Source organism: Schistocerca serialis, chromosome 6 (assembly GCF_023864345.2).
Source record: "Schistocerca serialis cubense isolate TAMUIC-IGC-003099 chromosome 6, iqSchSeri2.2, whole genome shotgun sequence".
NCBI classification, from domain to species: domain Eukaryota; kingdom Metazoa; phylum Arthropoda; class Insecta; order Orthoptera; family Acrididae; genus Schistocerca; species Schistocerca serialis.
In genome coordinates this window covers 554,302,287-554,317,332 of record NC_064643.1, presented here as the reverse complement: position 1 = coordinate 554,317,332, position 15,046 = coordinate 554,302,287, and the positions used below count along the sequence as shown (strand labels likewise).

The window sequence follows — 15,046 nt, the reverse complement described above, 5'->3', positions numbered from 1 at the left end:
ATTAAGAACAATATGGGACCCAAGACGGAACCCTGTAGGGCATCAAAAAATGGTTCAAATGGCTCTGAGCACTATGGGACTTAACATCTATGGTCATCAGTCCCCTAGAACTTAGAACTACTTAAACCTAACTAACCTAAGGACATCACACAACACCCAGTCTGTAGGGCATCATTCTTAGAGGACTCAGCTGATTTTTGCAGGCTATCTGTACTGTTAATTTCAACCTTCTGCATTCTTTCAGTTAAATATGAACTAAGCCATTTCTGCACTGTCCAAGTCATACCACAATACTTAAGCTTATCTAGAAGAATTTCATGATTCACACAATCAAAAACCTTTGAGAGACCACAAAATATCCCATTGGGCGATGTTCAGTTATTCAGTGCATTTAATAATTGATCAATGAAAACATATATAGCATTTTTGGTTGAAAAGCCTTTTTGAAAACCAAATTGACGTTTTGTTAGTACTTCATTTTTACAAATATGTGATGCTACTCTTGATTATATTACTTTTTCAACAATTTTGGATAAAGCTGTTAGAAGTGAGATTGGGTAGTAGTTGTTAGCATCAGACCTATCCCCTTTTTTATGCAATGGTTTAACAATAACGTATTTCAGTCTATCTGGAAAAATGCCCTGTTTCAGTGAGCTACTACATATGTGGCTGAGAATCCTACATACTTGTTGGGAACAAGCTTTTAGTACTCTGTTGTAAATGTCTTCAATTCCATATGAGCTTTTACTTTTGAATGGATTTATTATGTTCCTAATTTCATTAGGAGAGGTGGGTTGAATTGCAGTTTTACCAAATTGCATAGGTATTGTCTCTTCCATATACTGCCTTGCATTTTCTAATGAATATCTGGATCCTATTTTCTCTACAACACTTAAAAAATGATTATTAAAAATGTTTTCTACTTCTGACTTCTTGTTAACAAACTTTTCATTGTATTTGATAGAAATACAGTCTTCCTGTGTTCTCAGTTGCCCTGTTTCCCTTTTAACAATGTTCCAAATTGTTTTAAATTTATTATCAGATGTGCTAATCTCAGACATAATGCACATACTTCTGGACTTCTTAATTACTTTTCTTAATATAGTGCAGTAGTTTTTACAATTTCTCGCTGCTTTGCTATCATTAATCCTCCTAGCTATAAGATACATTTCCCTTTTCTGCTTACAAGATGTTTTTATCCGTTTAGTAAGACATGGCGTTTACATGGTTTCTTACTATTACATTTCACTGTTTTCTTAGGGAAACTGTTTTCAAATATGCTGACAAAGATATCATGAAACAGGTTACATTTTAAGTTAGCATCATGTTCCCCATACGTCATCCCAGTCTCACTGTTGCAAGCTTTCCCTAAAATTTTCGGTTGTTAAATCGTTTATTGAACACACTACTTTGGAGGACTGTTTTGCCTTACTGTATGGAGCTATATCATATACTGTAACTGGCTGTGCATCATGATCAGACAGACCATTCTTAACAGGAAAAGTTTTTATTTCATCTTTCTATCGGACTCTTTCAGAAAATTTACATTGAAATCCCCACAAACAACAATTTGCTTTCCTCTATCTGACAGACAGCACAACAAAGAATCTGAGTTTTTCAAAAATAGTTGAAAATTTCCCAATGGGAATCTATACAGAACTACAATTATAAAAGTGCCATTTTTTAGTTTGAGTTCACATGCACTTGCTTCTGTATGTTGCTCTGCAGTAAATTTTTTAGTTTCCAAATTTTTCACACTGTGACAGGTTTTAACATATATAGCAACTCCTCCTCTCTTCATAGTGTCTCTACTTACATGTGCTGAAAGCTTATATCCACCTACATTTATCATTTCCATACCTGTGACTACTGATCCTCTTTGACCCCGTGGATTTACATTTAATATTCTTCTGGCCACTTCTGTAATACTCATCTGTGCAATGAACCCCGACCATCTCAGTCTGGCTGATTTCACTGTTCTTCTAATAGTGTACAAATCATGATTGTACGTCCTCCTCCGTCTTCCACTTTCACAAGTTCAGCACTGGTCTTATGTTCTATGAATTGTTGATTTAGTGATATGAGTTAAGAGCCATGAATAAAATAGTTTAATAATACGAAATAAGCTCTGTTTGCTGCTATTAGTCTCTGTTTAATTAAATAAGAGGTTTCATTTGAGAGTGTGACTATCGATCTGAGATATTGAAACTACACAATTGTCTCTAAAGCATAATTGTCCGAAGTTATTGAGGTGGAGTGTTCTCTTTACGTGCTTTTACGTGTATTTCATGTTTTGTTATTTAATATTCGTCCCCTTTTCCTACCGGTCTATTTAAGTGCGATGAATGTCACCTCTGTTGCCCTCGGAGTTCTTACGACTATATCCATGTCATCGTCACAAGCGAGTGTTTGTACTGTGACCTGGAAGATAGTTCTCTTCAAAAAGTTTCATTCTTAAAAATTGCCTTTACATTATGTCTTGTCCTCGAACATCGTGTGAGGAGGTGTCGGTTGAGCTATTTAGCATATCCTTAAGATACTAAAAGTTCGAACACTAGTGATTTGCAGAGAAGGGAAGCTCTCCAAAGATCACGAAAATTTAAAAAAAGAAAATAATGTCACGCATCGGAAACACCTTATTGAAGGAAAATTGACAGGGGTGGCCGAATAATCACGAAAATGCCAGTTTTCTGACTAAAATACGATCAATAAAACTCTGAGGGTACCGACTTCGAAAATCCTGACTAAGGGTCGATAAATTCCCATGTGAGGTGCTGCTGAGCTGCTTAACATACGCCCAAGATGCTGTAAGTCCAATTACTGGTGACCGACAGAGAAGGGAAGCTCCCCGTAAGATCATGCAGATTTAAGATGGAAAATAATGTCACGCAATGGAAACGTCTTTTTGACGGAATCCTGATACAATGGCCCACTCGATGGATATGTTGATGAAGGGCTCATTTGTCTACAACAGAAACAAGTGGTCACGACAACAATTTGAATTATTACCACAAAGCATCATCATATGGACCACTCACAGAGATATGTATGTGAGCATTCAGTAAATGGATAAGGGTTTGTGATTATGAAATCTAACCTTCGCATGGGTGGGAGAACACAATAAAAGCATAATTATGAAACCAAGTTACGGTTATGCCCAGTGACTGTGAAAAGTGTTAGTGGTTAAAGAAAGAACCCGGAAAAATATGTACGAACACCAGTAGAAACGTCAAAGTGCAACTAGCTGGTTGTGAAAGTTAAAACTGTGCAATTAGCTCCTAATGAAAGTTAACTAGGATCGCATCCCCGTCGACTCGGTGACTGCATCGGCGGTTCATTCTTGCCGCTTGCATACAGCTTGAATGTGGAAGGCAGAAGCGGCCGTAACAGCTGGAAATTCTGAGTCCAGCTCACACTCTGTACTCAGTACTAAAGTAGAGACATCCTTCTGTGAGACAGTAAGTCTTGTCTCATCGGACGTCTGGCAGCAAGTGATCACTCTTCCGTCTCCCATTAACAAGTTTCCTATTACTTACCCCCTGGACGTTTCTGTCAAGATAGGAATCTCGCCGGCCAATTGCAGCAGGCCTTGCAAAGTCCGTCCAATAATAATTTTGTAAATAAGTTAAACAAACTTCTACTCCCCGCGAATTTTGTCACTTTTGACCAATGATAGTCTGGCATGGGAAGGAAGGCAGAAAACCTCTCCCACTCCATGGCAGGTTTCTAATCCAGGCCTGTCGAGCGGTATACTTGTAGGTACATGAGGGAAAGAACACATTATACAGAGATAATTATTGTGAGTCAATCAGAGAGACCGTTGCAAAAATTTTAAACTAAAATTCTTCCGTGCCGAGATCGCAGAGTAACAGCGGGTCCCCCTCACCCATTCTGGTGTCTGCACCTGGCTACACACTTTAACTTTCCCAAAGGATCCCTTTAGGAATCATACAACGGAGTTTCATGACAGATAGGCCAGCTCTTGGGACGTCCAGACTGCAGAGATGTGCAGAAGTGTTTTCTGCGCCCTCTACCTGCGCTGAAACACAACTTTCATCTTTGAACATCTTTCTAGACCCCCCTCCCTCTGGACCTCTCAAGTAAACTTTTATGTCGCCCGAGCCAGCTAGGAAGCTTTCAATGTTGCAGAAAATATCTGCCCCATCACCGTAATAAAAGACAAAGAACAGAAGAAGTACTTACCTGGGCAGTCAATGATAATACTGAATATTGTCTGCAGTTATGATGTAGTATAAAAGGGTTGACTACATTGACTGTGAGGGTGGATGTGCACATAACAATATGAAATACGTTGCGTGACAGTTTCAGATAAGCTGCCAGGTAAATTCCCTTCAGCAATATTACGAATGTCAAATACATTGTACACTCAGTAATATTGCACAATTGGCGAACATTACCTTGAAGAACCCCGTTCCTCATACTTACGTGTTCTGTAACTCCAAAAGTCGCATCTGTTTATGGAAAGTGTTACTCTAGAGCAGTGGTTCCCAACCAGGGGGTAATTTCATTTAACTCTGAAGAAAATGAAATTTCCTGAGGGGTAAAAGAAAAAACTATTCGACTGTATTTCGTCACGAATCTAAATTATTTTTAAAATTACAGAACTGTTATCACTATTTCGTTAGACTGTAAAACTGATTACGTAAGTTACAGTTAAGAACGTTCTTCTCAAGTGCCAGTATCCATACATGACACATCGTGGTGGGGGTTACAGCTTTTGAAAGAGTACGTATGTAAACAAAATCTTCCTCACAAAGTCCTCTTATAGTTATACTTGCTCCCATACATCTATGAGAGGAAATTTGCGATGCATGCTTTTAAGAATGTCATAAAAGTTACTTCTTTCAGCTGTAATCAGTTCCTGAAATGTACCAGAAGTTGCTTCATTATTCACATCACAACACATAAAGGAGCTAATTGATAATACAACGCAACGGTAAATATGTAATGGTTCCTACACTACTGTAGGGCTTGCTTATTAATAGTGGCTGGCCAGACACATAAGACTGGCAGCCTCAAGTCTTCCACTGTGTGCCAGTTCAGGAGTAAGGAGTCCAGGTGTCATGTGATTTACGAACAGCTTGTCTAGTTCATGCATTTTAACTTGACTGTATATGGGGGTGCAGCGTGTGGGTGAACCAAGTATCACAGAGGAAGTTTGTTTTGTGACAAGTGTCTACCCTCAAAGTAGATAGTTCTGAGACGGAATTGTAGGTAGCACTTGTGAAGCACCGAGAATTGCTTCACCATTCAATAAAAAAAATGTTAGACATGAACAGTACCACCTGTCTAACTGATTCATTAGCTCGCAGTTTAAGAAAGTGCCGATAAAAAGTAAATATCGTTTGAAGACCTGAGCTATCAAGATTAATAAGAGACACGTTGGTTGTTTTGAGAAATTGCGCAGTGAAGTTTCAATAAAATCTCATAAATAAGGTACTTCAAATACATGCAATGTGAGTCTTTGATTCAGATAAGTCAATGCATTCACATATATTAACGTAACGTCATATTTTTAAACTGGCAAATCCTACCCAAACTGTTATTCTCAAAAATTCGTCAATGGTACTTAACACTATCTGCTTGCAAACATAACGCACTTAATGTGGGTTAGCACTGGCTTACCACTGTTCACTTGCTAGCCAAATTAACGAAATATTACTGTGAAACTTTTCAAGCATATAAATTTAAAGGGTCCAAATTGCTTCAGTTTTTTAGAATAAGGTTTGCATTGCCAGTTTTTGCAATGATAAAGTATAACAACCTCAAAATTAATGTTTGATTCAGCATAATATAAAATTGTTAAGGGACACAATTTAACGTTGTCGACTTGCATAAATAAATGTTAACATTTACGTGGTTAGCAACAAATTTCGAAGTGCACTTGCGTTCAGGATCTTTATCTGAGTTGTAGCCATCCGCATCATCCTCAGATTCCTTGAAATCGTCCCCGAAAAACGTTTTCCTGGTACTAACACCGGAAGCGCTGCTGCTACTGGCAGCCATGTTTTTGGCACTTATCACTGTTTACATGCACACTTCCTGACAAAGTTGCCATTTGCGAGAGTCTGAAATTAGGCAGAGCTGCCGTTTCTGCGTTTATCGTGGAGCTGTCAACTAACATGAATAAACAAGATTGTCAACTAGGAGATACGCGATCTGTGGCAAAGTTTTTGGTTATGTTAGGGATTGAATGGCCATGAAGTGAAAATGAAGTGAAAATCACACTTGAAATCTTCTTTTTTTGGATTGATTACTAGTTTTGGCTAACAATGATTAGTGTTGATGGCATTACGGGTTCACACATCGTTAAAATCTTATGGGTTTCAGGCTGGATCTTCCATTTACTTTCGATGCTTAGGTGCTATTGCAGAATATCGAGAGCCTCAGCAATTTTGTTCGTGTGTAAGCGGGAATTTACAGTAGAATGTGGTAGCAGAGAGAATTTGTATCGAGGAACGAAACTTGCCACGCTAATCCGCGCAGGTCAGTGGACTGCAGTGCACAGGTGGCTTGGTGGTTAACACAACTGCCCAGTACACAAGCGCCCCGGGTTCGATTCCCGGCATTGGTACAAATTTTCACTCGCCGCTTCAGTGTGTGTACATAAAATCATATCTGAAGTTGTGTCATTTCATTCCTTAAAATCTTTCTTAAAATGACAACATCCACACATGACATGATTAATAATTGCTTTTCATTGTTCATGGAAAGTAGAATTGAGCCCTTGTCACGAACGATGAAAAGCTGTCTTTCATCATGTGGCTTTTGTCATTTTAAGAAAGATTTTAACCATGTCTAAAGCTGAAATGGTACCAACACTAATCAAGAATGTCTTACGATCAGAGGATGGCTAAATTGTTAGCCGAAACTAGTAATCAACACAAACACAGAAGATTTCATGTAGTATCTTGACTTCATGGGATTTCAATCCCTAAACATAAATAATATCGATAAAGCACATCACAGATGTTTTACACACAGTAATTCTGTTTTTCTTTAGCTGTCCCTTACCATTTTTTTAAAGCTGAGCGATGCATTTACCTTTCGCCATTCAATTGTGAATGCATTTAATGTTTTCACGTAAGGTGAAACACAGCCTGCCCTGCTAGCCGCGCCGTCTAAAGCGCTGCTTCCCGAGTGGGAAGGCTTGCCGGCCCTGGCACGAATCCGCCTGGTGGATTAGTGTCGAGATCCGATGTGCCGGACAGTCTGTGGATGGTTTTTAAGGCGGTTTTCCATCTGCCTCTGCGAATGCGGGCTGGTTCCCCTTATTCCGCCTCAGTTACACTATGTCGGCGATTGCTGCGCACACTTTCTCACGTACGCGACACCATAATTACTCTACGACGCAAACATTGGGGCTACACTCGTCTGGTGTGAGGGTTCCCAGGGGGTCCTCTGGGGGCGAACCGCACAATAACCCTGGGTTCCGTGTGGGACGGAGGTGGGGGTGAGTGGGCTGCTGTAACCTGTTGTGGGGTTGTGAACCACTGAGGCTACGGCGGAGACGAAGCCTCTCCGTCGTTTCTAGGTCCCCAGTTGCATACAATACAATACAATACAATGGTAAGGGGAGAAAAACGGGTAGTAGCTAATACCTGATTGTCCTCAAGGGTAACGGTCTCAGAGAGGTTGGGAGCGAGTGCTCTAGAGCGGGGCCGTTGTTGGGTGTTGCAGGTGGGCCATGTCCGCGCGCGGCGCCCCCTCGCTGCCGCTGCTCGTGCTGGTGTTGGGGACCGCGCTGTGGCAGGCGGTACCCTGCCACGCCTCCTCTGCGTCTCCAGACAGCCCGCGGCCGTCGCGGACACTGTCCCGCCAGAAGAGGCTCCTCTGGGTCACCAACGACGGCCGCCTAGCCCTGCCGCCGGGCACCTCGCTCGTCATCACGCCGTCGCTGTCGCTTCCCTTCGTGCGGTACCCCCCAGACGGGTTCCTCTCCAACATGTCCATCAGCTTGCCCTTCACCAGTAAGTTACACTGCATTCATAACCTTATGGTAATAAAGTATGTGGCTTGTGTGCGAAGAACCTGTTGGTTGCCTCTGTTTGTTGTTGTTTCCGTCTTCAGTTCAAGAAGGTGCACTTTCCACGCTTGTCTACCATGTGTAAAGCCGTTGACACATCGGACGAGATAGCGAACGCTGTCGTAGCGCTCTACGAGTTTTGTGACGTCACTTCCTGCTATTTCTCGCTGAGGAGCCATTTCGTCACTTGAAACACAAAATAAGTTCTACGATATTCTCGCCACGTGTCACGTAAAGTAGAACCAGTGTTAAGTACGAACGCTCCCTACGTCAAAGCAGAAAGCTTGACCACTAAGAAAGATATGTACTTGTGTTCAGTAGAACCCAATGTCCGGTGTGCTTTACAAAATGGTTCAAATGGCTCTGAGCTCTATGGGACTTAACATCTGAGGTCATCACTCCCCTAGACTTACAAGGGGAGGCCACGACGTTTGCAACGCGGATTTACTGCAAACTTTGTACATTCGGAGTACTCCATGAGGACAACAAAATGTGCAAGCAGTAGCGCGTACTTCTCAAGCGTTATTGAGAAAATCGCAAGATAATTTCGGTCGTCAAATATATACCTGCGCGTGGCCATTTTCACCATAAAAATGCGGTAGCCGAGCGATTAGCGTTCAAGCCCCGTAATCGCTGGATCGATGAATCGAGTCCCGTTAGTCTGTTTCTTTTTTTATTTTCAACACAGGCATTTTCTTTACTATTTATATTACAATTGACATAATGGGAAAAATACGTGTAATCGGATGAACTTTTATTAAATTTACAACGTTATTTGGCTGCCTAGAAACTTTTATTATCACAAATAATATAATATTCATAACTATCGACTAGCAAACGACCAAACGTATAAAGTGATACTGAAAATGTTTACTTGTCCGTGATTTGAGAAATCCCTTATACCTGTAAGGAGCCCGAAACTATCTGTTACCTCCAAGTTTTGACCGGCACAGACGGCTTTCGAAAGATGTACAATTAATCGTCGTTTTCGACATTACGAGTACAAGTTGCAGGATGGTGTTTTTCGTCAAAACATGGGAAACATAAAGTTACGAATATTATGTTATTTGTGATAGTAAAATTTTGTAGACTGCCAAATAACGTTGCAAATTTAATAAAAGTTTATCCGATTACACATATTTTTCCCATTATATCAATTGTAATGTAAATAGCAAAGAAAATTACTGTATTGAAAATAAATAAAAACTGAAGACCGGGACTCGAGCCAGCTATACAGCGATTACGGTACTTGAACGCTAATCGCTCGGCTACCGCATCTTTATGGTGAAAATGGCCACGCGCAGGTATATATTTAACGACCGAAATTATCTTGCGATTTTCTCAATAACGCTTGAGAAGTACGCGCTACTGCTTACACATTCTGTTGTCCTCATGGAGTACTCCGAGTGTACAAAGTTTGCAGTAAATCCGCGTTCCATACGTCGTGGCCTCCCCTTGTTAGAGCTACTTAAACGTAACTAACCTAAAGACATCACACACAGCCATGCCCGAGGCAGGATTCGAACCTGCGACCGCAGCAGCAGCGCGGCTCCGGACTGAAGCGCCTAGAACCGCTCGGCCACAGCGGCCGGCTGGTGAGTTTTACACTGAGTTGCCAAAAGTCATGGGATAGCAGTATGCACATAAACAGATGGCCGCAGTACTGCGTACACAAGGTATAAAAGAGCAGTGCATTGGCAGAGCTGTAATTTCTACTCAGGTGATTCATGTGAAAGGTGCCAGACATGATTATGGACGCGCTGCGGGAATTAACAGACTCTGAACGCGGAGTGATCGTCGGAGCTACACGCGTGGGACATTCCATTTCGGAAATCGTAAGGGAATCCAATTTTTAGCAACCCACATCGTCAAGAGAGTGGTGAGAATACCAAATTTCAGGCATTACCTCTCACCAAGGTCAACGCAGTGGCCGACGGCCTTCACTTAATGGCCGACAGCAGCGGCGTTTGCGTAGAGTTGTCAGGGTTAACAGACAAGCAACACCGCTTGAAATAACCACAGATATCAATGTGGGACGCGCAACGAATGTTTCCGTTAGGACAGTGTGGCGGAATTTGGCGTTGATGGGCTACGGCAGCAGATGACCGACGCGAGTGCCTTTGCTAACAGCGTACAATCGCCCGTAGCATCTCTCCTGGCCTCTTGACCATCTCGATTGGACCCCAAACGACTGCAGAACTGTGGCCTGGTCAGATGAGCGTCGATTTCAGTTGGTAAGAGCTGATGGTAGTGTTAGAATGTGACGCAGAACCCACGAAGTGATGGATCCATGTTGTCAACAAGGTACTGTGCAAACTGTTGGTGTCTCCATAATGATGTGCGCTGTGTTTACATGAAATGGACTGGTTTCTCTGGTCCAGATGAACCGATCATTGAGTGAAAATGGTTATATTCGCCTTCTTGAGACCATTTGGCGCTATGCGTGGTCTTTATGTTCCCAAACTACACTAGGTCATCAAAAGTATCCGGAGACATACCTGAAAATGAATTACAAGTTCTTGGCGCCCTCCATCGGTAATGCTGGAATTCAGTATTGTGTTGGCCTACCCTTATCCTTGACGACAGCTTCCACTCTCCGACGCATACGTTCAATCACGTGCTGGAAGGTTTATTGGGGAAAGGCAGTCCATTCTTCACTGAGTGCTGCACTGAGAAGAGGTATCGATGTCGGTCGGTGAGGCCCGGCACGAAGTCGGCATTCCAAAACATCTCAGAGGTGTTCTATAGGATTCAGGTCAGGACTCTGTGCAAGCCATTCAATTACAAGGATGCTATTGCCGTGTAACCACTCCGCCACAGGCCGTGCATAATGAACAGGTGCTCGATCGTGTTGAAAGATGCAATCACCATCCACGAATTGCTCTTCAACAGTGGGAAGCAAGAAGGTGCTTAAAACATCACTGTAGGCCTGTGCTGTGATATGCCACGTAAAACAACAAGGGGTGCAAGCCCCCTGCATGAAAAACAAGACCACATCATAACACCACCGCCTCGGAATTTTACTGTTGGCACTACACACGCTGGCAGATGTCGTTCACCGGGCGTTCGCCATACCCACACCCTGCCTTCTGATCGCCACATTGTGTACCGTGATTCGTCACTCCACAGAACGATTTTCCACAGTTCAGTTGTGTAATTTTATGCTCCTTACACCAAGAGGCGTCGTTTGGCATTTACCAGCGTGATGTGCAGCTTATGAGCAGCCGCTCGACCATGAAATCCAAGTTTTCTCACCTCCCGCCTAACTGTCGTAGTACATGCAGTGGATCCTGATGCAGTTTGGAATTCCTGTGTGGTGGACTGGATAGATGTCTGCGTATTACACATTACGACCCTCTTCAACTGTCAGCGGTCTGTCAGTCAACAGACGACGTCGCCCTGTACGCTTTTGTGCTGTACGTGTCCCTTCACGTTTCCACTTCACAATCACATCGGAACAGTGGACCTAGGGATGTTTAGGTGTGTGGAAATCTCGCGTACAGACGTATGACACAAGTGACATCCAACGCCTGACCATGTTTGAAGTCCGTGAGTTCCGTGGAGCGCCCCATTCTGCTCTCTCAAGACATATAATGACTACTGAGGTCGCTGATATGGAGTATCTGGCAGTAGGGTGGCAGCACAAAGCAGCTAATATAAAAAACGAATGTTTTTGGGTGTGTCGGGATACTTTTGATCGCATAGTGTACGATATCATGTCATCTGGTCATAGCTGTTCACGATTGAGTTGAAGAACATTCTGAACAATTCGGACGAATGATTTGGCCACACGGATCACCTGACATGAATCCCTTAGAACATTTATGGGTCATAATCGAGAGGTCAGTTCGTGCACAACATCCTACACCGACAACACTTTCGCAAATATGGAGGGTATAGAGACAGCATAGGTCAATATTTCTACTGGAGATGTCCAACGACTTGTCTGCGTCTCGTGACGTTGGATGTTCTGTATGCGGTCAAGTCAATGTTAGCTGCCTCACGCCTTGTGCCAATGGCTCAAGCCTCTTCGTCTGCAAATAATTACTACAATCTACATCTATTTGAAATGGTTTAACTTATTCATCTGTTGGTCTCCTTCTACAATTTTTATCACTCATGCTTCCATCCATCACCAAACTGACGAGTCCTTGGTGCCACATAATGTGTCCTAGCAGTGTTGATAATGTCCCTTCTTTTACTCAAGTTGAGGTATAAATTTCTTTTACTTAAGGTATAAATTTCTTTTTTCCCAAATTCGAAACAATAGCTCCTCATTAATTAATGTATCTACCAATTTAATTTTTGACGTTCTTGTGCAGATGAGGGGTGATATAGTCACTATGAAGGTGACAACGATCCAGTGTCATGAAATTTTGAAAATACCGCAAGAGTCTCTAATCGCAAATATTTGTTTGTTACGTTAATCGTTGCAATCATTATATCATCTTAAAATTGATGTGTAAAGAAAAATGTACATACTTATGAAAAAATTTACGTAATAGTAGGCTATCAACTATTACACCTAGTATCGTAATAAACATAGTCTGGAAGGTTAGCAAACATACCTGTCTTCATGAAGTTAACAGAATAGGCAGATAAAATACGTAGTCACAAATGTCAACGTCACACAGAGTAAAATCATGATAAAATGGTAAACGCTCATGACCCATAATGTCGGGTCATGTCTGGCTTACAGTGCAAGCAGCTGAGAGGGTGTGGCCGGCCGGAGTGGCCGTGCGGTTCTAGGCGCTACAGTCTGGAACCGAGCGACCGCTACGGTCGCAGGTTCGAATCCTGCCTCGGGCATGGATGTGTTTGATGTCCTCAGGTTAGTTAGGTTTAATTAGTTCTAAGTTCTAGGCGACTGATGACCTCAGAAGTTAAGTCGCATAGTGCTCAGAGCCATTTGAACCATTTTTTGAGAGGGTGTGGCTGCAAGATGTCGCTGGCCGAAGGCAGTTTTATACTGAATGTGTAAAATGATATATTCGACTTTGTATCACGCCGTTGATGTTATTGTTATATAAGAGTGAACAGTTGTGTTGTAGCTGTAGACGTGTGCTAAAGGCAATTGTCAGAACTGATTTTTCCAATTTTTAATGTCAGTGAGAGATCCAAAAATGGCAAATTAACATTTACAGAAAGCCTGTAACGACAGACTGGGTTGCTCATAAAGATGCATGTTACCCATTTAAGTATGCTGCTTTTCGAGCTATGCTGAATGGTATGAACGATGTCCTCCTTTCAAAAGTGACCCAAAGTAAAAGAATAAGCTCTTAAACAGTACGTTGATTATCAAAATGGATATGAAGAAGAGTTTATTAATGCTGTAAATAAGAGTATGTTAAAAAAGAAAAAAAGATGTTGTCTCGTAGATGGGATCTAGATGGGGCGGCATAATGCTTCAACCGACTGGTCAGACCAATGAAGCGGTTTTTTTAGTAGACTACCGTATCTGGGTTCCATCTCGGAGAAAATTGGCCGTTGTATGAGATCCAAAAATACTGTCCCAGGGTATTTCATTTCTTCTAACCTGACTGAAAAACTTAGACATAGAGAGTGTGTTACAAAAGTAACACAGATAGCGTGTAGTGCATCAAATGCAATAAGTACCCCAAAAAATAAAAAAATACACATGGTAAACGGGTAGGTCCTTCGGTAAAAAGATTCCCGGAACATCTTCATTTAAAAAGTACGACATCTGCATTAACGTCGCATCAGCGGGAGATCGACGTATTACGACATGTCTTGCTGAAAATCTTGTAATCTTCCATAGAAAAGAAAAAGCCCAGGTTTTGACGTATTGGAGGAAGTGGAAATTTTTAGACACATAAAAGACAGAGTTTAGAACACGTTGAATGGTCAGTTGGATTCAAGGCATAATAAAGTTTGGCAAAATCTGATTATTTTTATGGCTAACTGTATTGCAAGGAAGCGACCCAGCGCCCTCAGTCACTAGCACATCGTGTCTCAACGTCCGCGTGATAGGTACTACGAGTGTTTACCTACGCAGTTAGTGTTTCCTGGTGACCTGTGAAGGCAGACCCTACTGTTGCAAACTGCGCCTTCCGTCTGGTGTGGATGATAAGATAGAGGCTTGCCTAGTGTGTTCTACTATGTATCCAGGGCCTAACACTATTTCCACCGTTAACTGCGTCTGAGCTATATCTCCGAAATCGTTTTTAGCCTTCAGCACTGTTTCTTTTTCTTAGATACTTGGACATGCAAAGAATTTAACCACCTTTCCAGTACCCTTATTGTCGAAATGTCAAGAGCTCCGAGAGACAAACCACATACCAGGATGATTAAGCGCGAACTCAGAACACTAAAAAAGAATACTCCAAATATATCAGAGCTTTCCAGACCATTCACTGAGGATGATGTCATTACTGCCCTCAAGGATATGAAACCGGGCAAAGCCCCAGGTTTTGACAACATACATCCAGAATTTCTAACCTACGCTGGAAAGAACGTAGTCAAATGGCTGGCAAATTTCTTTTCGAACATTTTGACTACAAACCATCTCCCTAGAGAATTCAAAAAGGCAAGAATAATAGCTTTGCCGAAACCAGGGAAACCAGCAGACCAACCACTAAGCTACAGACCAATAGCACTTCTTAGCTGTACATACAAACTTCTCGAACGACTTGTCCATAATCGAATTAGCGGCATTATTATGGAGAACTTACCTATAGAACAGGCAGGCTTCAGACCTGGCCGTAGTTGCTGTGACCAATTTCTGGCATTAACATCCTACATAGAGGCTGGCTTTCAACAGAAATTGAAAACAAGTGCTGTATTTCTAGACTTAACATCTGCATATGATACTATTTGGAGAGATGGAATAATTTACAAACTCTTAAGAGTCATTCCTTGCCAGATTCTAACATCCTTAATACATATTATGCTGAGTAACAGAACCTTCCAGGTCACCCTAAACGGAAAGACAAGCAAAACAAAACTTATTAACGACGGGCTTCCGCAAGGCTCCGTATT

The 15,046-nt window shown here is 42.0% G+C and overlaps 1 protein-coding gene across 1 annotated transcript in view; it reads left to right on the top strand.

Annotated features, from left to right (window-relative positions):
- LOC126484205 (uncharacterized) overlaps positions 1 to 15,046 on the top strand; it is a 369,533-nt gene that overhangs the window by 327,713 nt on the left and 26,774 nt on the right. The window contains exon 2 of the mRNA XM_050107618.1: positions 7,702 to 7,991. Coding sequence (XP_049963575.1) covers positions 7,709 to 7,991 — 283 coding nt within the window. The 5' untranslated portion in view covers positions 7,702 to 7,708. The remainder of the gene's footprint in view (positions 1 to 7,701; positions 7,992 to 15,046) is intronic.